The sequence below is a fragment of the Protopterus annectens genome, chromosome 1.part2, assembly GCF_019279795.1.
Source record: "Protopterus annectens isolate FY-2018-M chromosome 1.part2, PAN1.0, whole genome shotgun sequence".
Classification (NCBI taxonomy): Eukaryota; Metazoa; Chordata; order Ceratodontiformes; family Protopteridae; genus Protopterus; species Protopterus annectens.
The window spans coordinates 106,005,149-106,031,794 of NC_056727.1; the positions used below are offsets into that span (position 1 = coordinate 106,005,149).

Below are 26,646 nucleotides of genomic sequence, written 5' to 3' on the forward strand. Positions count from 1 at the left end.
TAACAATTGTCTTACCTGTGGAAAGCAAATACCTCATAAAGATTTTCATTCGTACTGCATTCCTTGCTTAGGCCCAGACCACAATGTCCCTCGCTGTCGGTTTTGTGCCTTATTCAACCCCCGAACTATTCGTCATCGGTCTATTTTCGCAGCAAATTATTTTGGTACTCGGTTTAACTATGCAGAAATGGCTTCAGTAAGCCATCCAACTACCAATATTCCGAAAAAACGTAAGGATAAAGGCAGAGACAGACCGCATAGGTCCAAAACTGCAGACGCCACTTCTTTTAAGCTAGTCACCAGTTCACCGGTACTCAGTGAGGCGCTTTCACAGCTCCTGATACCCGCTACTTCAGATTCGCAGACCTCTACTGAGACCCATTCGGAGTTCGGTATGCCGCAAGATGCTTCTTCGACTATGGAGCCTGCGGATATCTCTACCTTGGATGGGTCCGGAGCCGCTGTGCAGGCACCGGCTTCTGAGGGTGCATTCAGGCCTACAGATTTGCATTTTAAACCAACGCCATCTTCTTCATCCAAGCCTAAAACTCGATCCATGCCTAGAAAACCGACGTCCAAACCACATGGTCAGGCCCATATGCCTAAAAAACAAATGCTTAGAATAATTTGGGGAAGACAGCCTTCCCCCTCTAAGAGACCAAGAACTGATTTTCCTTCTGATTCTTCTAATCAGTCTCCTAAAATCTTTGTTTCTTCTGATTACCAGGATTTGCCCTTATATACCTATGAGGATTCTGATGCAGAGGATTCCATTCCCTCTGCTTCCCCTTCAGAAGATTTTTCTTTTGGTGAAACCTTGCACACTTTAGGGAGCATTTCCGCTGGGAAAGCCAGGATTACTCTGACTCAAAAAAGAGGCTTAGGGAATTCTTACTCCTCCCTCAACACAGGCCTTTAGCTATACCTCCTGTTCTGGACATTGTAGATGATGCCTTCTTGGAATCTAGCCTGTCCCCAGACACTTTACCTCCAGCTCCCAGAAAACCTGACATGTATTACAGAGTACCTGACTCTCACAAGTTCCTCTTCAAGAATCCTACTGCGGATCCAAAGACCATTTCCCAAGGACCAAAGGGCATTAAGGCTACTCTGCCAAAAATCCTACCCCTCTGATAGAGATTCTAGGGCCTTGGACAGATGGGGTAAGAAGGTATACACTTCTGCTACTTTGGCCATTAGCGCCTTAAATTGCCAGTTTCATATGTTAGAGTATCAGAAGCATATTATGGGACTACTTAAACAGAAAATTATGTTGATTCCTGACTGTGCTGAACATAAAGAATTACAGGATTTAGTGCATTCTGCTGAACAAGTTGGTAAACATACTTTGCAATGTGGTTTTGACTCTTTAGAAGCATCTTGCAGGGCTGCTGTCACTGGGTCTGTACTTAGAAGGCATGCTTGGCATAAGGAGCAAAACTTGCCAGATCATGTTAAAGCTAAATTACTGGATGCTCCCTTAAACCAAGACCGCCTGTTTGGCAACAAAGCAGAAGTCCTCAAAAAGATGGAGGTAAAAGCTAAATCTATGCAAACTGTTAAAGATTTCCTGCAAGTACAGCCTCCCAGATTTAGTAGGCATTGGCCCTCAAAGAATTGCTCCTTTCCAGTCTCTTCCAGGCCTTCCCAGTCCAAACCCAGGAACAGCAGACCACCTAGGTTACACTCTTAGGCTACACACAGGCCTAGGCAGTGGGGGGGGGGCTCCCAATTCCAAAACAGGTAGTAAGACACCGCTCTACAGAACAATGTCTCAATGACTAAACTGTAACCCTTCCAAGCCCTGCTTAACTGCCTGCTCCCTTAGGAGGAAAGCTTGCCCTGCATGCAAAAAACTGGGAACTCATTACCCAGGACAAATGGATTTTAAATATAGTTTCTCCAAGGATACAGATTCCACTTCCACACCCTACCAACCCCAAACAGTTGGCCAGACCTACCCCCAAATCAGTGGGCAGAGGCTCAACAGCAGGTTCGCTGTCTTTTAAGTATCAGGGCTATTCAACCTGTCCCAGCAGAAGAAAGGGGACAAGGTTTTTATTCAAGACTTTTCCTGTTACCCAGAAAAGATAGCTCCTGGCGTCCTGTCCTGGACCTCTCTATTCTAAACACCTTTTTGGTAATCCCAAAATTCAAAATGCAAACACTTCAACAGCTGGTTCTTATGCTCGGCAAAGATGCCTGGTTGGCAACCTCAGACTTAAAGGAAGCTTACCTGCAGATAACAATAAGGGAATCTTGCAGGAAATACCTACGCTTCAGGGCAGGCTCCATGTGCTATCAGTTCTCTGCACTTCCCTTTGGCTTATGTACTCCGCCCAGGGTATTCACAAAGTGTCTAGCTCCAGCCATTGCATTTTGCAGGCAGAGAAATATTCAGATATATCCATACCTGGACGATTGTCTGATTCAGGTAGAAAGCCAAGACATGCTTTTAAAACATCTGGCATTCGTAAAGAAACTTCTAACCTCGCTGGGGTACACCATAAACGAAAAAAAATATCATCTAGTATCGTGCCAACAGATTGTATTCCTGGGAGCAAGCATGAACACAACTTCCCAGATGGCTTACCTCACACCAGAGAAACAAGTTTATTTGACAACCTACTTCAAACTACTGGCCACAAAGACCCAGCTATCTGCAAGGAAAATTTTGCAAGCCCTGTGGTTCATGCCTCTTGCATTCTACTAATTCCATATGCAAGACTGCATATGAGGAAATTACAATGGTATCTAAAAAGCCTATAGTGTCAACATTCTCAGGACCTGAAATCCATGATTCCTATCATTCCGTGTATAAAGACAGAGTTCCTTTGGTGGGCAGAGGCCTGCCACCACAACAAGGGGCTCCCTTTCAATCTACCCCCTGCCTCCCAAACCCTAACAACAGATGCATCAGACTATGCATGGGGGGCTCACTTGGCATGGCAGTTTAGTCAGGGCAAATGGAACCTGAGTCAGATGCACCAGCGTATCAACCAAAAAGAAATGTTAGCTGTACAGAATTCCCAGAATGCCTTCAAAGACCACATCCTTCCAGGACAATTATTGGTAAAGACAGACAACACCACAGTTATGTGGTACGTAAACAAGCAGGGGAGACCCACTCGTACCCTCTCTGCAGACTAGCCATGGCACTGTGGAACACAGCCTTGAGCTACAAAGTGCACCTACAAGCTCAATTCCTGCCAGGCAAGCTAAATTCACTGGCAGATGACCCAAGCAGAAATCTCATGGACCCACACGAATGGAAACTGGAGCCAAAAATATTCAACCTCTTGAGGAACAATGGGGGACTCCAGAGATAGACTTGTTTGCCTCCCCTCAGAACTACCAATTGGACAAGTTCTGCACAAGGACTCCCCACAGTCAAGCTTGAAAAGTGGATGCCCTGTCCTTTACCTGGGAAAGCCACTCTGTTTATGTCTTTCTTCCCTCTGCCTCTCCTCTCGAAGGTTCTGCTAAAGATCAAGCAGGGCAAACCAAGGACAATACTTATTGCACCAGACTGGCCCAGCCAGCACTGGTACCCCCTCTTGTGCAGCATGATTCTGCTGGATCCATGGCACATACCTCAGACACCTTCCCTGCTGTCCCAGCAGGTGGGCCAGATTCTGCACCCTCAGCTTCAAACCCTGAACTTTGCAGCCTGGCTAATTCCTTGAGCTCTCCAATAGCATCCCTCAGGAAGCAGGTACTGGATGTCATTCTGGAAGCAAGGATACCTAGTACTAGAAAATCCTATTCTAAAAAGTGGAAAAGATACTGTTCCTGGAGCCATACCCAGGGTATGGGCACTATGGTGCCCAGCTTACCTCATATTCTTCAGTACTTAACAGAAATGCTCCACAGTGGCTTATCCTTCTCGTCAATTAAAATTCATGCGTCTGCAATTTCAGCACATTATAATACTGAACCACCCCTCTTCTCTCACCCCCTGTTAAAGCAATTCCTCACAGGTGCTAAAAATTGAAGAACCCCCCAGGCGAGCCCCTACTCCAGCCTGGGACCTTAACTTTGTATTGGAGAAGCTTACTCTCCCTCCATTTGAACCAGCTGCAACTGCAGAGTTGAAATTCCTTTCTTGGAAAACAGACTTCCTTCTAGCCATCACTTCAGCAAGAAGAGTGTCTGAATTACAGGCCCTCATGGCAGTGGAGCCCTTTATTATCTTCCATGCAGACAGAGTTTCCCTCAGGACCAGTCCTTCCTTTATGCCCAAGGTGGTGCCTAGTGTGGCCGTAAATCAGTCCATTCATTTGCCTACCTTTTCCCCGAATCCACAAAACAAAGGAGAATGAATTCTACACTCTTTGGACGTGCACAGACAACTGAGATTTTATTTGGACAGGACTAAGCCTCTCAGAAAATCTGAACAGCTGCTAGTTGTCTCTGCTGCAGGAGCAGAGAGGAGGTCCATTTCAAAGCAAACCATTTCTAAATGGATAGCCCATTGCATTAATTTCTGCTGTAAACACCATGGAAAACCTACCCTACAGAGGATAAGATCACATTCCACCAGGGCTGCATCTACCCCTGCAGCCTTTCTCAGAGGGGTCCCTACCAGGGACATCCTAGAAGCTGCTACCTGGAGCTCTGTACATACCTTCACCAAGCATTACCGCATGTCTATTTTTTCTAAATCCAGAGCTGGTTTTGCCACTGCAGTTCTGCAGGGCTTAATAGCTGGCCCAAATGCTCTCTAACTTCCTCCTCCCTTCCTTAGCTTTGGGAATCAACCCAAATGTAATGACTGCAACAGTGAAACATGAAGAACATAGTACAGTTGTGTACACTTACCATAAATGTAGATGTTCGAGTGTATTTACGGTTGCAGTCCTGGTTACCCTCCCTCCAGCCCCCTGACTTCTCTTGGCTCTACCTTTGTTTCTTGTTTTAAACTTTCTGGTGTATTTTCTTTTTGATGAAGGTGTAACATAACATATAATTGCTTCCCTTTGTGGGGGCACCTGACATCTGGGGCAAGAAAAACTGATGTAATGGCATCGGCTGCATGTTTTATACCCCTGACGACCTGACGTAATGGAAGAAGAGACAGCATCCGACGCAGGAATCCAAGACTCTGGTATTCAGGCCGGCTGAGGGCTGCCTGCAGGCAGGTAACCCAAATGTAATGAACACAACAGTGAATACACTCATACATATACATTTATGATAAGTGTACACAACTGTACTATATACTAGTTATCCAAATAGGAAAATATTGTTTTTGATGGCAAAATAGAGGACAGGAGCATTCTCAAGCTGGGCTTCCCCAAGTTCTTCAGAACCTGTGTGAATTGCTCAATTTTGGCCTAGCATACACATCAGCAAAGATGTATCTTTTGGTCAGTTTAGCCTGTTTGTATAGGATTTTCCCTTATCTTCTCTTTTTCAAGTTGTATAGTTTCTGGTGTGAGAATTACATATAGTACCACAAAAGGGAAGGTGGCTTCTTCTTGGGATTTGAATTTTGTTGTAGAAAAGTTAACTCAACCTCCTTTTAATCCTGCATCAAGTTCTTCTCCAAAATTCTTTACTGGGAAGTCTGCATTGCTAGTAACATCTGCTAGATGGGTACTTGATTTACAGACCGTTATGTCTTTTCACCTTCGCTTGGTATTTCATAAGTACATGACAAGTCTTGGAACCAAGCTCTCCTTTATACCTAAAGTAGTTTCTGAATTTACACTTAGGCTCACTGTTCAGTTCCTTGCCTTTTTATCCTAATCCACAAAATAAGGCAGAGATAATTCTTCACTGTCTTGAGGTACATAAGACAACTGAGGATTTTATGGATAAAACTAAAGATTTTAGGAAGACAAATCAACATTTTGTATCATTATAAAAAGGAGGAACAACCAGTTCCTAAACAAAGTATTTCCAGTTGGCTTTCTGTTTCCATTCATTTCTGCTATTCTAAGAAAGGCCAGAAATCTTTGTAAAAATGTTAAGGCTAATTCTATCCAGGCAGTTGCTACCACTGGAGCATTTTGGAAATGTGTGGACTCTAGAGCCTTTTTGAAAGCAGTTAGCTGATCATTTGTTCACACATTTGCCAGACATTACAAACAAGTTGCTTTTTCAATACCCAGGACTGGTTTCACCAGGGCTGTTCTACAATGGCATTCTGGACTCAGGCTCAGCAACCTTCACCTTTTTTCTTGAGCTTTGTCAATCCTCCAGTTTATGAAAAATAGTGCAATCATGATCTTTTGAAGAACATAGTACAGTTGTGTAGGTAACTTAGAAGAACAGTAGATGATTGAGTAGATAATTGTTGCAGTCCTCCAGTTTCTGAATTATTTCTTTCCCTGGCTGTGGTGGGGTTTCTTTTCCTTCTTATTTATCTTATCCCCTCTCTTTTTGTTTCTCTGCTTTTTCTCTGTTGCAAGACTTGACTGAGGTATTACCTTGGGAGTAAGAAAGCTCAGTGTTTTGGTGTATCTTATGCTGGCAAGTCTGCTTTGTCTAAGAACAGATATGTGGTACACAAGAAAGGAGCCTGAGCATTGTAGACTGTCTGGATGCAGGGGCATCCTGGTGGCTAAGTCCCATTTGTCAGGAATGCTACAGTAGTGGTCTGTTTGAACATCTACTGTTTATAGTAAGTTACCTACACCATTGTACTTTCTTCCCCATAACAAGGGGACTTTGTTTTACTATGTGGTCCTTTCCTCAGTATGTCTTGATTGTGCTTGTCCTAACATATATCTTATTAGCTGTGGGCCATGATGTACTACCTACTTCATGCTATTTAGTGCTGCACAAGCACACAGAACTTGTCTGGAAACCACAGCCCATGTGTGGAGTAAAGTAGTTGATCTGATGTCAATTTTCATTCATTCCTCAATCATTGGGCTCGGATCAGATCCTCTGATCCGACTCGGCCGTTACTATAGCCCACGGCCAACTGAAACTCTTGGACTCCTCACTACCCACAACACACCAACCCCTAACACACCCCAGATCTCATTCGCTGCTTTTCATGTATAGACGTGGTCATTTTGCTCTCGAGCATTTTTAGAGAGAAGTGATACATTTTTTGCTTCTTAAGTTTTTTTCTCCCCAAATTCTTTATTAAATAGTTGTATACTTGCATATTCTTGTTACCATTGCTGGTATTCTTTTTCCTTAAGAACTTTCTACCTTTCTGTTATATACTTTTGTGTATTCTTTAATACCACTGATGGTATTCCTTTTTCCTTTAATTCTTTTTCCTTAAGAACATTCTACCTTTCTGTTATATACTTATGTGTATTCTTTAATACCACTGATGGTATTCCTTTTTCCTTTTAATTTTTCCTTCTTACCCTAAAAATAAAGTACAGCGGTTAACATTGCTGCCTCGCCGCAAGAGGCTGAGGTGCCTTCTGTGCAATGTCTACATGTCCTCTCTGCGTTCTCATGGGTTTCCTCTGGGTGCTCTGATTTCCTCCCACATTCCAAAGACATGTGTCTGGATGTTTTCTCCTTGGGCCTTCGCTGAAAATAGGCTGTGTCCTAGTCAGACTTTCCCAGTCAACAAATGTTAAATAAAATATATATATGTGTGTGTGTGTGTGTGTGTGTGTGTGTGTGTGTGTGTGTGTGTGTGTATATATATATATATATATATATATATATATTTTTTTTTTTTTTGTTGTATATATATTCTTAATGTTACTGTTAGCGGTATAGTCTTTTTCGCAAAATGTCTGAGAAGAGATTTAAAAAAAGTGCGGCCATAAGTTGCCTTATCCTGATGCCCATGACCTTTGTGTTTATTGTTTGGGCCACAACCACCTTAAGTTTGATTGTGAGATATTCAACAGTTTTAATCCACGTGTTTTAGCGGATAGGTGAAACAAATTAATTCTAAAAGGGTTATTCTGACCTCTTTTTCAGAAGCCATGTCTGGAGCCCAACCCTCCAAAACACAATTGAAGGATGCTCTTAAAAAGTCTCCGAAGACATCGGGTTCTTCCACTTCATTCACAGAGTCTCCTCTCAAAAAAAGCAAGGCTAGAGCTGAAGCTATCTGGCTCCAAGATGTCTGCTGCTCTTCCCAAGATAAAACCACAAAAATAGACAGCATGGTAGAGAAACCTGCATTTAATACAGATCGGTTTCTGTCTCAATGACCTTTATCAGTGTAACAATTTTTTATATTAGCAGAACAACTGCTAATATAGTAACACCATATTTTAAATTGACCAATCAAAACCAGAACATACTAGTCACCTAGCCCAAATTTAAAGGTATATGCAATACACACATAAACATCAAAAATAAGAAACATATTCATAAAAAATATATATTAAATATATATACATACAAAACATAAATATCCCTTGAAAACACTGGAAAAAGTAGTATTAATATATTAAAAAAATATATAAAAAAAGTATATATATATATATATATATATATATATAAATATATACATATAAATAAATCCAGATAAATTAAAAAAGCCCTTTGCTGGTAAAAAAATCCAACGAAAATCAACAGAAACCAAAAACTGAAGGTACCAATGTAGATCAAATCATATATCGAATGTGAAAACAAATATAGTAGTCCAGTGTAGTAAAATCACACAAGTAAAGTTTAATGGTAAACGCTTTCACAATACAACTAAGGATTGCTTCATCAGACAACTGAATAAAATTACTGGTCAAATTTTAAAATGAGTCCTATTACAAACACACAATTCAAAATGCATTGTTCACAGAATGGACCCTACCCCCATATAACAAATCAGTTGGTCTTTACTCATAAAATGTGCCTAACCAAATAATAAAAAATGTATAGAAAATATATACAAATAACATATTACTTATATAAAGCACAAAATATACATTATATAAAAGAAACATAGTGCAATGCGAGCATGTGTAAAAGGTGCATTCAAGGGCATTACCTAAGGGGGCGAATTTTGAGTATCGGTTTCAAGGACACAGAGTCATTAAGACCCAGTCCCCTATGAGCTCCCAGTCTCAATATCCATTCTATCTCGGCGCATTCTGTCCTATTAACAAAGTCCCCTTGTCTAACGTCTAACCTTTGTATGTGCAAAACTTGAAAAACTATGTATGCTTATCCCCCTTGGCCATAGTGTGTTTGGCCAAGGCACTATAATCCAATCTTTTTCTGGTACAGTATACATGGTCACGTATACACTCCCTAAGCCTCCTATTGGTCTTACCTACATAATAACTAAAGCAGACCACACAATGGGCTAAATATACCACATTGGAGGTGTTACAAATGGATCAATCTGCTTTTAAAAACATGAGAAGCCTTAAACAACAACTCTGCTATCCTAGAGACCAGGCCACCCTGCAGATTGATCCATTTGGAACATGCATGTGTGGGTCTTGTGCTCAGTGTCTTTTCATAGATCAGTCACCACTTTAAAGTTACCGAACCTTCGTTATCCTACCTTTACCTTCTTCCCAAGGTGCAGAAGAGCCTTGACAATCCTCCGGGAAGACCTATTGTGTCAGGTCGTGGGTCACTTACTGAACCCATTTCTGTGTACCTTACCAGATATTTGAAACCCTTGTTAAAGGGTGTAAGGGCCAGAATAAAAGACACAATGGAATTTCTTAACCTTGTAGATAATTCCCAATTGGAGGATGGCTGGCTCTTGTGCACCTTGGATGTGACATTGCTTTAAACCAGTATCCCACATTGGGCCAGACTTATGGCGTTGGAATTCTGGCTTTCAGAACTTAATTTGTATAGTGTTGCTTTCAATGTTTTTTTTTGTTAGGATTGGAACATGTTTTGACAAAAAATGTCTTCCTTTTCAATGGTCAATATTATTTACAGAATAGGGGAACTGCTATGGGGGCAGCTTTTGCCCCCATATATGTGGATCTCTTTATGGGATTTTTGGAACATCAAGTTATATATGACAGGAGTCATAACATACATGGATGAGATGGATATTTGGCGTAGGTTCCTGGATGACTGCTGGTTGGTTTGGAAATCTGATACGGCTTATTTGAACAAATGTGTTAGATGTTCTTCATCCCACATTGCTGCAGTCCTAACACTTGGGTAGTCCGCTGTCCCAGTCGGCCCGAATAGCAAAGTATAAGGCTGACGTCGGTCAGGGCGCATTAATCTGACGTCAGGGTACAAATGCGCATGACCGACGTCATATCCTCAGTCTTTTTTGCCGCATGGTCCGATGCAGAAGCAGTTTTGCGAGTGCAGGTTGGCGTTCTGAAATTTTCTGAAGTCGGAGTTTCAGACCGAATCAAAGTTGGCTAAGTACCCCGTTGGGGAATATTTTGGTTTTTTCTTGCCTCAGTATTTAACCGGATGTCAGAAAAAGTGAATAATTGTATTTCTTGTGGGAAGCAGATACCTCATAGGGATTACCATACCTTGTGTATACCTTGCTTAGGGCCTGAGCACGACGTTGTTGGATGTCGCTCTTGTGCTAGATTTAACAAACGCACTATTAAGAGAAGGCTAGACTGTGCCAGGTTAGTTTTGGGAAGCGTTGTAATTATAAAATGCCGCCGGATGCTCCGGCCGCTTCGTCAAAAAAGCGCAAGGACAAAGCAGTAAAGCCTAGGTTGGAAGAACCGTCTGTCCCGGACGTCGGTTCTTTAGAGGGCTCGGTGGAGCCGGAGGTTCTGCCAGAAGTCTCTTTGCAGTCTCAGGGAGAGACTTTACTGTTACAGGATGTTTCCTCTCAGGAGGTAGGCCAGGCTGAGGGGGCTTCTCAGGTAGCTGTTCTCCCCTCCCTTCCTAAGGTGGTTAGGCCCTCCCCTTCTGTTTCCAAGGTTTCTTCGAGAGGCAGGCCAGGTTTAACTTCAGTGGGAGTTTCTCCTAGTTCTTCAGGGTCTCTGCCTAAGAAACATATGCTTAAAATGGCAGAAGATTTGATTACTATGATTAGAGGTTCTATGCCCCCTCCTGATAAGAGGCCTAGGGTGGAACCTGAGCTTGAGAGTTTTGAGCAGTGTTCGGAGGCTTCTGAGTCTTCGGCTGAAGACTTGCTGGAGACTCCTCCTTATTCTGATTCTGATGTGGATGATTCTACTCCTTCGGTTTCTCCTCCTGAGGATTTTTCTTTTTCAGAGACTCTTCATTCCATGAGGGAGCATTTTAAATGGGAAGGTCAAGATTTTTCTGATTCCAGGAAAAGGCTAAGGGAATTTTTGTTTTTACCCCAACACAGGCCTTTGGCTATACCTCCTGTTCTGGATGTGGTGGAAGATGTTTTTGCAGAGGCTTCCCTGAACCCTGATTCTTTGCCTCCTGCCCCAGTTAAACCGGATAGGTATTATAGGGTGCCTGAGGCTCATAAGTATCTTTTTAAGAGTCCTAGGGCAGACCCAGAAACCGTTTCTCAGGGGCCTAAAGGTGTTAAGGCTTCTGTTGTTAAAAATCCTGTTCCTCCTGATAAAGAGGCAAGGGCGTTGGATAGATGGGGAAAGAAGGTGTATACTTCTTCCACTTTAGCCATGAGGGCTTTGAATTGCCAGTTCCACATGTTAAAATACCAGAATTATCTCCTTTCACAATTGAAGTCTAAGGTGGATGCTCTGGCGGAAGGTATTGAGTGTAAAGAGTTGCAGGATTTCGTTCATGTTTCTGAACAGGTGGGTAAGCATTCTTTGCAATGTGGTTTTGATGCTGTACAGGCCTCTTCGAGGGTGGCTGCCACTGGTTCTGTTCTTCGCAGGCACGCCTGGTTGAGGGATCAGAATTTGGCTGAGCATGTTAAGACAAGGATTTTAGATGCTCCGTTACAATCTGATGTGTTGTTTGGTTCGCCTGTGGAATTTTCTAAAGAAAATGGAGGACAAGGCTAAGTCTATGCAGACTGTTAAAGATTTTTTGCAGGTTCAGCCTCCGAAGTTTAGTAGAAATTGGCCTACTAAGGGGTGGACATATCCTTCTTATGATTCCCAGTCTAGGGGTAGGTCTAGGCGTGGCAGGGGCAGAGCTCAAGGTTCTTTTAGGCCTAGAACAGGGAGTTCACCTGCTCAGTCTTCTGGTGAGGGCAGGGGTCAGTCCTTTCGTAAACAGACTCAATGACCTGCCTTTTCAGCTGCCAGAGCCTTCTCGTCTGGCAGCACCTTTGGGAGGAAGGCTGGCACTTTTCAAAGAAAATTGGAGTTTAATTACCCAAGACAGATGGGTATTGGATATCATTCACCACGGTTACAGGTTTTATTTCCATACCTTGCCTCCTTTCAAAGGCATGCCAGACATTCCTCCTCTACAAAGAAAAGAGGCTCACAAGCAAATTTCTCTGTTACTCCAAATAGGGGCCATTCAGCCGGTTCCTGTGCCAGAAAGGGGCCTAGGATTTTATTCTCGCCTGTTCCTAGTACCAAAGAAGGGGAACACGTGGAGACCAATTTTGGATTTGTCTATCCTCAACACTTATCTGGACATTCCCAAGTTCAAGATGTTGACGTTGCAACAGCTTTTACCTCTGCTGGGAAAAGATCATTGGATGGTAACTTTAGATCTCGAGGAGGCTTACCTTCATGTGCCTATCAGGCTAAGTTGCAGGAAGTATCTGCGTTTTCGAGCTGGGAATTCTCATTATCAGTTCTCTGCATTGCCCTTTGGCTTATCTACTGCGCCCAGAGTATTCACAAAAGTTCTGGCTCCAGTGATAGCTTACTTCAGGATAAAAGGCATACAAATCTATCCTTACTTGGACGACTGCCTGATTCTGGCTCAAGAAAAGGAAAACCTTTTTCGACATTTGGAATATGTGATAGCAGTGCTAAGATGCCTGGGGTATTCTGTGAACGAAATAAAGTCCAGTCTAGTACCCTCTCAAGACATGTGCTTTCTGGGTGTGAGACTGAATACAGCAGCCCAGATGGCCTCTTTAACCCCGGACAAACAAAAGAATCTGTCTCTTTACTTCCATCAACTATCTCTTCAGTCCGGGCTGACTGCAAGGACAGTCCTTCAAGCCTTAGGGTTCATGGCATCTTGTATTCTGGTGCTTCCCAATGCCAAACTGCATATGAGGAAGCTGCAATGGTATCTCAAAAATGTATGGACACAGCACTGCCAGGATTTGGACACTGTCATTCAAATAATACCTTGCATTCAAAGGGAATTTTTTTGGTGGGCTCAGGAATGTCACCTAAACAAGGGACTCTCTGTGACCCGGCCAGAGGCGAGTCAAATTCTTACGACAGATGCCTCAGACATAGCTTGGGGAGCTCATCTGAATGGAAAGTGGATACAAGACAAGTGGCCTGCCAGACTACAGCATCTACATATCAACATGAAGGAGATGTTAGCAGTCCAGTTTGCATTAATGGCTTTCAAGGAGTTACTTCTTCCAGGGCAGGTGTTGATTCTAACAGACAACACAAGTGTCATGTGGTACATCAACAAACAAGGGGGAACTCATTCTTATCCTCTATGCAGGCAAGCAATGATTTTGTGGGAGACTGCGCTCAGCTTGCAACTAAATCTTCAGGCAAGGTTTCTGCCTGGAGCACAGAACTCCTTAGCAGATGTGTTAAGCAGGCAAATCATGGATCCCCACGAGTGGAAACTGGATCTTCATGTATTTCAAAAATTGACAGTGTCATGGGGAACTCCAGACATAGATCTGTTCGCTTCTCCACTAAACCACCAGCTGCCAAAGTTTTGCACGAAAAGGTTTCATCACACAGCTTGGAAAGTGGATGCTCTTTCTTTCAGTTGGAAAAATCTTCATGTGTATGCCTTTCCACCTCTGCCTCTCCTCCCAAAGGTACTCCTAAAGGTCAGACAAGACAAGCCAAGGATGATTTTAATAGCTCCAGATTGGCCTCGGCAACACTGGTACCCATTACTGAGGAGTCTGGTAAGGAAGCCTCCATGGCCTTTACCTTTGATTCCGCACCTATTGTCTCAGAGGGACGGTCATCTACTCAATGTCAAGCTTCACTCTCTTCATCTAACAGCCTGGCATATTCTGTTTTGAATCACAGCAGGTCTCAGCTTCCTCAACAAGTTCTGAATGTGATTATGGAAGCCAGAAGACCTAGTACAAGGAAAGTGTACGCAGAAAAATGGAAGAGATTTTTATTTTGGAGTGCAGCAAAGGATTTGGAGGTTTCTGAGCCTAATTTGAGTGTGGCTCTTCAGTATCTTACTGAGTTATTGGACAAAGGTTTGTCTTTCTCTTCCATTAAGATTCATGCTGCAGCGATTTCAGCTCACTATGATTGTGACCCACCATTGTTTTCTCATCCTTTGTTCAAGCAATTTCTTAGAGGGGCAAAGAATATAAGACCCCCACGTAGAGCTCCTACTCCTGCTTGGGGCCTCAATTTTGTGTTGGAGAAACTTACTCTACAACCTTTTGTGCCTGCGGCTACTGCTGAATTGAAATACTTGTCATGGAAGACTGCTTTTTTGTTGGCCATTACTTCTGCAAGAAGGGTTTCTGAATTGCAGGCCCTTATGGCGGTTCAGCCTTTTTTGATTTTCCATAAGGATAGGGTATCATTGCGTACTAATCCTTCCTTTATGCCTAAGGTGGTCTCTAGTGTGGCTTTAAACCAAACTATTCATTTGCCCACTTTTTATTCAGATCCCCAAAATAAGGGGGAAAAGATTTTGCACACTTTAGATGTACACAGGCAGTTGCGTTATTATTTAAGCAGGACTAAGGATTTTAGGCAGTCTCCGCAGTTGTTTGTTTCTTTTGCTTTGAGTTCTCAGGGCAAGCCTGTGTCAAAACAAACTATTTCTAAGTGGATTGGGTTTTGCATTGCATTTTGTTATTCCCATCATGGCAAGGAGATTCCAGCTGGGATTAGGCCTCATTCCACTAGGGCTACTGCCACTTCAACAGCATTTCTAAGGGGTGGCAACTAAGGATATTTTGGAGGCAGCTACTTGGAGTTCAGTGCATACTTTCTCTAAGCATTACCACCTTCCTCTCTACTCTAAATCTAGGGCTGGTTTTGCCACGGCTATTTTGCAGGGCATGTTGACAGCTCCAGCTTCTTTATGATTTGCCAGCCTCCCTTACCTCTGCTTTGGGATTCTACCCAAGTGTTAGGACTGCAGCAATGTGGGATGAAGAACATAGTACAGTTTTGTACCTACCATAAATGTAGATGTTCGAAGATCCACATTGCTGCAGTCCAATTTACCCTCCCTCCTTCCCCTCTGTGTTTAGGGGTGGTTGTGTGGGTGGGGTTGTACTTTTGTAAATTGCATATATTGTATATATATTTGGTACAGCAGTGTTTGGTGTTTTTTGGTTTTGGCCTTATCTGTTTAGGGTCTTCTGACATCTGGGGCAAGAAAAGACTGAGGATATGACGTCGGTCATGCGCATTTGTACCCTGACGTCCTGACGTCAGATTAATGCGCCCTGACCGACGTCAGCCTTATACTTTGCTATTCGGGCCGACTGGGACAGCGGACTACCCAAGTGTTAGGACTGCAGCAATGTGGATCTTCGAACATCTACATTTATGGTAGGTACAAAACTGTACTTTATTTAAACGAAAACAAGTGGGGAATTCGGTTCACTGTGCAGGCCAATAAGACATCTATATCCTTTTTAGATGTGTTGGTCACTAAGCAATCAGATGGTACTTTGGCCAGCACAGAGTATACAAAGCCTCTTTGCTCAAATTCATTATTACATGCCTCCAGCTGTCATCCAGGTCATATTATGCGAAATATCCCTAAATCTCAATTTATGAGAAATAAGAGAATATGTTCTAGAACATCTGATCTTGACTCATGTAATACAGACCTCACCAATAGATTTATGGAACGTGGATATTTGGAGAGTCATTTATCTCAGATCAAACATCTTGTGGAAAGGATGCCCAGACAGCAATTATTGACCTATGGTGGGTCTAAGTCTGGATGCAATTCCAAGATTAGATTCATTACCACGTTCGGTAAGAATAGCAAATCTTTGATTGGGATCATAAATAAGTATTGGGATATACTACTTGCTGAAGAACATTTGGCAACTATATTAGAGGATAGATGCAGGTTCTCTTATAGAAAGGGCATTACTTTAGCCGGACATTTTAATCATTTCAAAAGACATGCATCCATCCAAGTGTATGATAAAATACAAAGGACCATTGGGGTGCCAGGTCATATGGATGTTATCCATATGAACATTGTACCTTCTGTAGATATGTACTTAAAACCAAATAATTTTCAAGTAAGAATACAGCCAAAGTTTTTGAAATTCGTACATTATCTAATTGTAGTAGTTGTTGGGTGATTTACCTTGCTGAATGCCAAACATCCAGGCCTTTTAAACTTAGAATTTCCAAGCATTTGAGTAATATACATAACACGATTATCACCAACGCATTGTACAAACATGTTCTAGTTCACAAAACAGCTAGATTTTCCTTTACAGTTATTGACAGAATTGTTGGTTCCAAATTTTCCAAAAGTAAATGCCATGACATTCTTAATAAAAAAGAAAGATCTTGGATTGTAAATCTGGGTGGTCTTTTTCCCCAGGCCTTTATATGTATATATTTTTTAAACACACACACACACACATATATATATATAAATATATATATATATATATATATATATATATATATATATATATATATATATTTTTTTAAATATTTTTTGATACATTAATAATAATTTTTCCAGTGTTGTCAAGGGATATTTATGTTTTGTATGTATATATATTTAATATATATTTTTTATGTACATGTTTCTTATTTTTGATGTTTAGGTGTGTATTGTATATACCTTTAAATTTGGGCTAGGTGGCTAGTATGTTCTGGTTTTGATTGGTCAGTTTAAAATATGGTGTTACTATATTAGCAGTTCTGCTAATATAAAAAATTTTTACATTGATAAAGGTCATTGAGACTGAAACCGGTTTGTATTAAACGCAGGTTTCCCTACCACGCTGGCTGTTTTTGTGGTTTTATTTGTTCTCTAGTGCCGTGCAGTTGCCGTCCATGCGAGGGGTCCTTGTTGTAGTTCCTGACTCCTCCCAAGATGCCATTGGATTAGAGTTCTTCGGCTCCAAAGATTCTTCCTATGGTCCAATATTCTCCGTTGATTGACCCTGTACCGTCAAATCTTTCATCTCATTTCCTTGCGAGATGGCAGTCCAGATCTCCATCTGTTGCTTTATCTCGTTCTTCCTGGAGTCTCACAGAAGCCATCAAGGATAGAATGATGAGGAAGTTCCTCTAGGTGCAAATACAGATGGGGGTTCTCCTGGCATCAACCTACCCGTGTCAGGAAGTCTTAGCTAGCTATACCCTTCTAGGAATGTCTCTTCTCTGATATGACATTCTTGTTCAGATCCAAGAGTACTGGTGTCCTCAGATCCAAAGGTTGCACTGAGTGCACCAGCTCTGACAAGTTCAGAGTTGTGTGGCTCTCGGATGCGAGGTGTTGGAGTCGACTCCAAAGTTTTTGGAGCCATCAATTCCAATTGGAGCTTTGGACCTGGACACCTCAGCTGTGGCCTCTGCCTTGGGTGGGTTGTCTTCAGGACAGGTGAAGCTGGTGGGACAGAAGCATGGTTTCTGTGTTCCATTGGCTTCCTTCTCCCCAGGACAGTCTTCCTTCAAGGTAGTTTAGAGAGTGTTCTCTGCTTCAGCAGGACAGAAGGTCTCTCCCCCTTTGGCACTATCTTCTACATCCCATGTGCATTTGCACCAAGAACCTCGACATTCAACTCCACAGGGACAGCCAGTCCATATCCTCCAGACCACACAGCAGGGGATTATCCTCTCTTCCAATACTTCCCTGGAGCATCCCACCAAGGAAGTACCCCAGAAGAGAAAGTGCAAAAGGAGGCACTTGGATTCCCCTCAGGAATCTATCACAGAAGACACAGATTTCAATGATGGAGAAGGGTGCTCCAGATCACCACCCGAAGATGTGTGTTTTAAAGACATTCTGGAGATCCTCAAGCAACAGGTTGGTTGTTTCTCACAAAGTCCTTCCCCAGAAGAATTGGTGTTTCTGGAGGCTTTTGGATTTGGTGTGTCTACCTACTGGGTGACTCCACCTGCTGATGAGCTCATTGATTTGATCTCTCGGCGGGCATGGAAGGAACCTGATGCGGTTGAACCCATCCTTCAGAGACCAGACTGAATTCTGGCACCTCCAACAGGAAGGGAACACTGGACCAAGGGAGTGTCTGTAGATGCCATGATCGTGGCAGCAGCCATGAAGAGGGAACTTGCGGAACAAAGTTCCACTGTGCATCCCCCTAATAGAGAGTCCAGGGCTTTGGACAGGTTTGGGAAGCGTGTCTATGCTTCAGTGACCTTTGCTCTTAGGCCATTGAATTACCTGGCATACTTTACAAGGGTACAAAGAGATTTGATTAAGGAGTTGTCAAATACTCTTTCAGGGTCTACTACTGCAGAGGATGAAGCTACAGAAGCTTCACAGTTGGCAACCCTTCAATCCATCTCAAACTCATCCATGAGGCTTATCTCTGTTGCAGCTCAAGGGCAGCAGGTTCAGGCATCTTATTTAGGAGACATGGCTGGATGTGTTTGTGTGACTTTGTGGAGCCCTTCAAGTCTTCTTTCGTCAGTGGTTCTTTTGACAGATCTTTCCTGTTTGCCCCGAAAGTGAAGGATACACTTTCCAGGTGTGAGAAACATGGAAAGACTCTCTCCACTGTAGGAGTGCATTTTTTGACCCCTGCAAAGGACCTTTTCTAGGAACCAATGTGGGGGACAAAAGATATGGTTCAAGAAATCCCAGGGTCTTTTCCAAGTACCACGTGGAGATGGTTCCTCCAGAGGCAGAGAGGGAAACAATAATGGAAGACGCCGTCTACATGACAGAGTTGGCCTGCAAAACCAGGGGTCTAGAGACACTTTCTCTGATAGGCCCTACCAGCACTCCTGAAAGGAGGGTCCCATTGTCCCCCTCTGGAGGCAATCAGGGGTCACTTATCCCTGCAGCAGATAATCTGGCTAGATATAAAAAAGGCACTTGGGTGCAGAGGATTATTTCCAGATGTTATATAATTCCCTTTTCCCTTCCACCTCCGACTCTACGAAAAATTCCAGACTTTCCAGCCAGTCAGAGGAAGGAAGCAGCAGTTAAAATAAAAAAGCTGCTAGAAAAAAAAAAAAAAGAGTCATCCAAGAGGTCCCGCCAGACCAGATGGAGTCCGGAACTTACTCAAGATTCTTTTTAGTGCCGAAGAAAACAGGGGACTGGAGAACAATTTTGGATCAACTTGAACAAATCAGTTCATCACTCAAAGTTTCAGATGGTCACAGTTCAGTCCATACTGCCCTTTCTAAGCAAGGATGATTGGATGTGCTTGATAGACCTTCAAGATGTATACTATCACATAATTAACAGGCAGTCCAGAAGGTTCTTGCGTTTCCGTCTGGGAGCCAGTCATTATCAGTTCAGAACACTGCCCTTTGGCCTCACCACAGCCCCCAAGGTGTTCACCAGATGCATGGCAGTGGTAGTAGCTCACTTGAGACTGCAAGGATTCGGGTGTTTCCATATCTAGATGACTGTCTCATTACCACCCTGACCAGGCATCTAATCATAACAGCCCAAGGCACTTAGTCCCCCAAAGAGACCGATTTGCATGTAAATGCCCTGGAGATGAGAGCAGTGCTTTTAGCGTTGCAAGCTTTTCAGGATACTCTACATCTAGGAACAGTTGGGATCCAAACAGTAAATATGTCACTAGTTTGGTACATCAACAAACAAGGATGAACCTTGTCTTATCCTTTGTGTTGAGAAGCCCTCAGAATGTGGGAATGGGCAATCTCATCCAATCGCTTTCGGATAGCAATGCACATTCTGGAGAAGTCCAGCGTAATAGCAGACAAATTGGTGAGTTACATTCTTCTACCTCATGAGTGGTCTCTCAACAAAAAAGTGACTTAGGTAATTTTCCGTCGATGGGGCTAGCCTTGCTGCAAACTTTTTGCATCTCCCCTAAACAACAAATGTAGTAGATTCTTTGCCCTATTCCTCCAGTGGGGGGGATGACAGAGGGATGCTCTGCTCCACAGTTGGCTGTCCAGTCTTCTCTATACTTATCCACCACCCCCATTGATTCCCAAACTCCTTCAGAAAGCTGCACGATTGAAGAGCAAAGTCATCCTCATTGCACCTTTCTGGCCTCGGCAAGTTTGTTTCCCCTTCCTTTGGCCTCATCTAATTTACCCACCTTGGATTCTGGATCCATTTCTAGACCTCCTGTCTCACCCGACAGGCATGGTTCACCCAGATGTCTCAGACTTAAAGCTGATAGCGTCGCTTCTCCACTTCTGTTATCAGCCAATCTATGCTGTTGTCCAGTGTTCGTCATATTCTTTTGCCTTCCCATAAAGCTTCCACTAGAAAAGTATATAAGAGTAAGTGGAAGATGTTTGTTTTGTTTGGGTGCATCAAAAGAGTATCTATCCCTTTTCAGCCCCTACACAAAGTGTACTAGAATTTTTTGGCAGAAATTTGTAATGAGGGAGCTAGCCCCTCTGCCATTAAAGTTCATTTGGGAGCAATCTCTAACATTCATGTCGGAGATGACAATTCTTCTTTACGTTCTGCGAAGATATGCAAAGCCTTTCTAAGAAGTGCTATTTTACTTGGACTACCTTATAAAGATCCTACTCCTCCATGGGTTTTGAACCTTGGCCTGCAGGCCTTAGTCCATTCCCCCTTTGATCCAGTTGCAAAATGTGATCTTAAGTTTTTGACCTGGAAGACCTTATTTCTAGTGGCTATTACCTCTGCCAGGAGAATGTCAGAACTCCAAGTATTGTCCTCTAAACCTCCTTAATTGTTTTTCCATAAGGATAGGGTGACCATAAGAACCAACCCTTCCTTGCTTCCTAAGGTGGTGTCAGAATTCAGTATCAGTCTATTAACTTGACCATATTCTTCTCAAAATTCCAAAATAAAGGTGAGTACATGTTACATTTACTTGACATTCAAAGACAGCTTTGTTTCTTCTTACACAGAACAGAAGACATTAGAAAATCTGATCAATGATTTATATCCTTTGCAGATAACAAATTGGGCAAGTCTGCAACAAAAGTGACATTGACAAGATGGATTATGGACTGCATAAACTTTGTCTGTTATAAATCAGGGATTCCATTACCAAAACCTTTAAAAGCTCACTCTACAAGATCTATGGCAACTTCGTCAGTATTTTTATCTAACTGTTACATGGATAATGTGCAGCTGCTACTTGGGCTAATCCTAAAACCTTCATTACTCATTATAAATTGGATCTGGTCTCGATGGGAAGAGCAGCCTTTGGTTCAACCATGCTCAGGAATATTCCTCGAGTCCACCCGGGATATAAGTTACCTGGGGACTCTGTCCCATTGGTTGAGGAATGAATGAAAATTGACAACTTCAGATAAAGAAGTGATGTACTTTCCATAACATTCCATCTGTGTTGTCCATTTTCATTCTTCCTGAACTTCCCACCAGCCAACCCCAATCTTTGTCATTATAGACTTCTGGAAGAATGAGATGCTATTAAGACACCACTGTATCATGTATGGAGCTCCAGGTACTGGTTTACTTTGTTGGGTACATTATTCAAATACTGGGTTTAATATTTATGTCATCTAGCCAACAACATCTGAGGTATGTTAGAGGTTGGTGTATTGTGGGGGGAGAGGAGCTCGAGGGTTCAGGAGCTGTAGTAATGACCGAGTTGGATCCGAGGATCTGATGAGGAAGAATGAAACTGGACAACAGAGACAGAACGTTATGGTAACTACATATTCTTTTTTTTAGCAAATGACACTGCTTTATCCAAGGTATCAACTAAATTTTCATCAGAGCAAAGGAGTAAATTAATTTAAGGCTGGTTGGATATAAAATGTGAGCTTTGATTTTATTTTGTTTTAATTGATAAGTGGCCACCAAGCTCTTCCTGTTTCTATGTTTTTGACTGTATAATTGTCATCAAACCTCACAAACACTGTTGTCTATTTTGTGTCTGCATTAGGCCAAACATTTCTCAGGATCAGTTCTTTATAAAGAAAAGAAATATATTTAACAGTGCTTGATCTGTTTAGAGATTTTTTTTTGAAAATATATTCACCAAAGATCTATGTATTTTCATTGTATAAAAAACATTCCCTCTTGTATGTTGACAGCTTTAGGCAATTGTGTTATTAGAAAATTAATTATATTGTTTCATGTTTTTTTTTAGGTACCTAAAAAATTATATTGTTTCGTGTTTTTTTAGGTACCTTTAGTTTCCAATATTATTTCTTCTGTCTCTGCCTTTCAAGACATTTTTTTTCAAGTAATCAAGTGTTTTAAAATAAATTTATTATGGCTTTCTTTGATGTTAATCTTGTGTCAGTGTCATTAAGCAAAGATCCCATGTCTCTGATTTGTATAATTTGCTGTTGGACCTTAGCTATCAGTAATAGTCATCTTGTATAGTATTAATTTAAGACTGTATTTTTAAAAAATCTCAAAGGAAATGCTAGCTAGGAGAGACTACATGCTGTGCGAAATCTTTCTGGAGCTCATATTTTATATGCTTGAACTACCAGAATACCTGTTAAGCTCATAGTACAAGAAATCTGTACAGATAGGAGGACAAATGTCCATAAATAGGGACAGCTTTTAAATATTACTCTTATAAATGTTGAAAGTTGTTAGAATAACAGGTTTTGCATTAGCATGCATTTTCTGAAGGATATGAAATCTGAAACTTAAATGTCTGTCATTATTTAGTGACTAATCCTCAGTGATTTGCCATAAAACCACAAATGTTATGGTTAATAGATCAACAGTGTGAGGCAAAAATCTGGACATTCTCTGAAAATCTGGACATTTGAGAGGTATGACTACTAGATACTGAGGAAAGTTATTAAAGCCGGTGAAAGTGTAGTAGTCAACCAAAATGGAGGGAAGCATGAGTGAAGTACATATATTAAACTACTACACAAGTACCAAGAAGCTGAAAACTTTCCTAACAAAATGTTGAACACTGAAGGTGAATATAAAGTGTTCTTTTAAGTAGCAGCCATCTTACTGTGTATGAGCTCAGAATGCATTTAAAAGCAGCATTAAACTTGTGTCCAGGACTGAAAAAAAGAGTCCACTGCTGTTAAAGACGTGAGGGAAATCAGTGTGTCTTGTACACCTTCCCTAAACAGATGCCTATCTCCCTTCAGAGGGAGGTGTTCTGTCTAATGATACTGTTAGGGAAAATTGTGTAGAAACTGGATATTAGTTTTGAAAGTTGCTCTTTTACATTTACATTTACACATTTTATATGCAATTATACTTTTTGACTGCTTACGGCCAGCCTGCATTTAGTTTTTCATTCCAGGCTTGGAAAATAAATAAGTTGGACTTCCTATACTGTCTATTCTTAGTGTGGTGTAACTGGTTACTGGGCTAAGTCCTACCCCCTCTCCCCCGATTCTGCAGCGATGGTAAGTTTTGGTCTCTACAACTGTCTTGGCACAGGGAGGTTATTACTCATAGCTAATCATATGCAGAGATGGAATGAACAAAAATACTGTATGTATGAAGGGTTGCTTTTTACTGTAGTTATTTTGTTTGTAGTGGCAGTATACTAAAACTGTGAAACTGGATGAAATTACTTGGAATAATGCTAGTTACTGTTTGCATCCTATGCTGTTTTAGTAAAACTTTTTATTTTCTGATGTTTTTCATCACTCATTGCATGTCTGCATGATGTACATTTGTTTTTGTATATGTATGCTGTATCAGAATACAGGATGTTGCATGTAGCATTTTTTTTCTTTTTTTTTTTTTTAGGGTGTTGGTTGGTGGAAGTATGAATTCTGTTATGGAAAACACGTGCACCAGTATCACGAGGTATGTTGTTGTAGAAAGTGTAGTATGTTGAAACACATCATTATGATAATCACACATCAAATAACTGTCTTAAAACACACTTTCTATGCTTTTCTGTAGTCATTTTAAAACTATAGTAATAATGTTGTGACAGAAGAAACTTTTATTATTTTATCTGTTCATTATTTCTTTCATTCTAAAACCTTGCATGCTTTATTCTATATTGGGAAATCACTGCTATAGCACAGCCTCCATTGTATAGTGTCAGAAAGAGATAGTAACAGTGTTCTACAATCTAAAAATAATTAATTTTCTGTTAAGAAGAAGAAGAAGAAGAAGAAAGGTTCTATAATTTCTTGATACAGACTAATGGACTCAGAAGAGACATTTTGCTCCTTATACTTCTAGTCATGTAAGCCAACATTGTCAAGCTCAGCTATGACCTTCATCCCAATGTTTTTCTAGGGTCTGTTTTCACAAGGGATCATCAGTACCACTTTCTGGCTCTGTAGCTGCCAAATTACTGTCAGTAGCATTTTAATATTAATAATAGGACTAAACTGGCAGGGCGGACCACTGTATGGATATTTTATTTGTCCTGTATATCTGTGTTCCATCATCCTGGACAGTATTTGTGTGTTTGTGTGATTGAGAGAGAGCTGGAGAACTGTTATTTATTATTTATTTATTTGTTGACCGGGGACATCTGACTAGGACAGAGCCTGATGTTCTTCGTGTTTCACTGTTGCAGTCATTACATTTGGGTAATCTGCTGGCAGGTTGCCCTCAGTCGGCCTGATTAACAAAGTCTTGTGTCCTGCGTCGGTTGCTGTCCCTTCTTCCATGACATCAGGTCATCAGGGGTATAAAACATGCTGCCGACGCCATTACATCAGTCTTTCTTGCTGCGCGGTGCCCGAAGCTGAAGCAGTTCGCAAGTGCCGGTCGGCCGACTCCTGAAATTTTCGTTTTTGAGTTTCAGAACCAAAACTAAAAGCTAAGTACCCCGTTGGGGAAACTTTTTCTTGCTCCTTACCGATGTCAGGAAAAGTTAAAAATTGCATTACTTGTGGGAAGCAAATGCCTCATAAGGATTTTCATTTGTACTGTATTCCTTGCCTAGGCCCTGACCACAACGTACCTTGCTGTCAGTTTTGTGCTAAGTTTAATCAACGCACTATTAAACGTCAGTATATTTTTTCTTATAAATACTTTGGCTCACGATTTAATTATCCAGAAATGTCATCGGTTAGCAATCCGACTACCGGAATACCTAAAAAACGCAAAGAAAAAGACAGAGACAGGCCGTCATGGTCCAAAACTGATGACGACGCTTCTCCTAAGCCAGTCGCCAGTTCGCCGGTACTTAGTGAGGCGCTTTCGCAGCCCCTGATACCTGCTACTTCTGATTCGCAGGCCTCTACTGAGACCCATTTGGAGTCCGGTATGCAGCGAGATGCTTCAATTATGGAACCCATGGATGTCTCTACCTTAGATGGGACTGGAGCCGCTGTGCAGGGCACCGTGCTTCTGAGAGTGTTTTCAGGCCTACAGATTTGTATATTAGACTGACGCCGTCTTCAAAACTAAGGCCAAAATCTAAATATATGTCTAAAAAACTGATGCCTGGGCCACATGTGCAGACCCCTATGCCTAGAAAAAAAATGATCAAAATGGCTGAAGATTTAATTACTCTGATCAGAGGTAGCCAACCCTCTCCTTCTAAGAGGCCTAGGCAAGACATCGATTATGAATCTTCTGAATAGGGAAAAGCTATTTCAAAGCAGACTATTTCCAAATGGATAAGCCATTGTATTCGTTTCTGCTATATGCACCATGGTAAAACTATCCCCCAGGGGATCAGATCTCATTCCACCAGGGCTGCATCTACTTCTACAGCCTTTCTCAGAGGTGTTCCTACCAGAGACATTCTAGAAGCTGCTACCTGGAGCTCAGTTCATACGTTCACCAAGCATTACCGTTTACCTTTCTTCTCTAAATCCAGAGCTGGCTTTGCCACTGCTGTCCTGCAGGGCCTTACTGCTGGTCTTAATGCTGTATAAATCCATCCTCCCAACCATAGTTTTGGGAATCTACCCAAATGTAATGACTGCAACAGTGAAACATGAAGAACATAGTACAGTTGTGTACACTTACCATAATACACTTACATTGCCAACATACTGGCTGACAGGTTCAGTGCAAACTTCTCCCCCCCCCTCCCCCCCAAAAGGAGAGATATCTATACCAAACGATTGCAGCCCCCCAAACATCTCCAGCGCCCAAGTGAGAACTGCTCTCTCCAAAGCAAAAAACACAGCATCCATGGGACCTGATGGTGTCCCCGGCTGTGTGCTCCACGAACTCAATGAGGAATTAAACCCACAGCTAGGACAGCTATTTAATCAAAGTCTTACCTCTGGATACGTACCCAGGGAGTGGCGCACTGCAACTGTGGTCCCACTTCACAAAGGCGGTGCCTCCACCGACCCTGGAAATTACCGGCCCATTAGCTTGACAAGTCTTATCTGCAAAGCCATGGAGAGGATCATAACGGACCTCATAAATAAAGACATAGGGAATTTGCAGACTTTGGATCCAACCCAGTTTGGCTTTGTCAAAGGCAGATCATGCCTTTTAAACTTGGTTGACTTTTTCAAACAGTCACCAAAGCCATTGATGAGGAAAGGCAGTCCATACAGCCTACCTCGATCTGGCTAAGGCCTTCGATACAATACCCCACTCGGGTATCATTGAAAAACTCATCAGCTTAAATGTCAACCCATACATCACAAGATGGGTTGCAAACTGGCTGAG

The 26,646-nt window shown here is 42.0% G+C and overlaps 1 protein-coding gene across 1 annotated transcript in view; it reads left to right on the top strand.

The window, feature by feature from the left end:
• ERLEC1 (endoplasmic reticulum lectin 1) overlaps positions 1 to 26,646 on the top strand; it is a 1,331,813-nt gene that overhangs the window by 901,107 nt on the left and 404,060 nt on the right. The window contains exon 11 of the mRNA XM_044055082.1: positions 23,791 to 23,850. Coding sequence (XP_043911017.1) covers positions 23,791 to 23,850 — 60 coding nt within the window. The remainder of the gene's footprint in view (positions 1 to 23,790; positions 23,851 to 26,646) is intronic.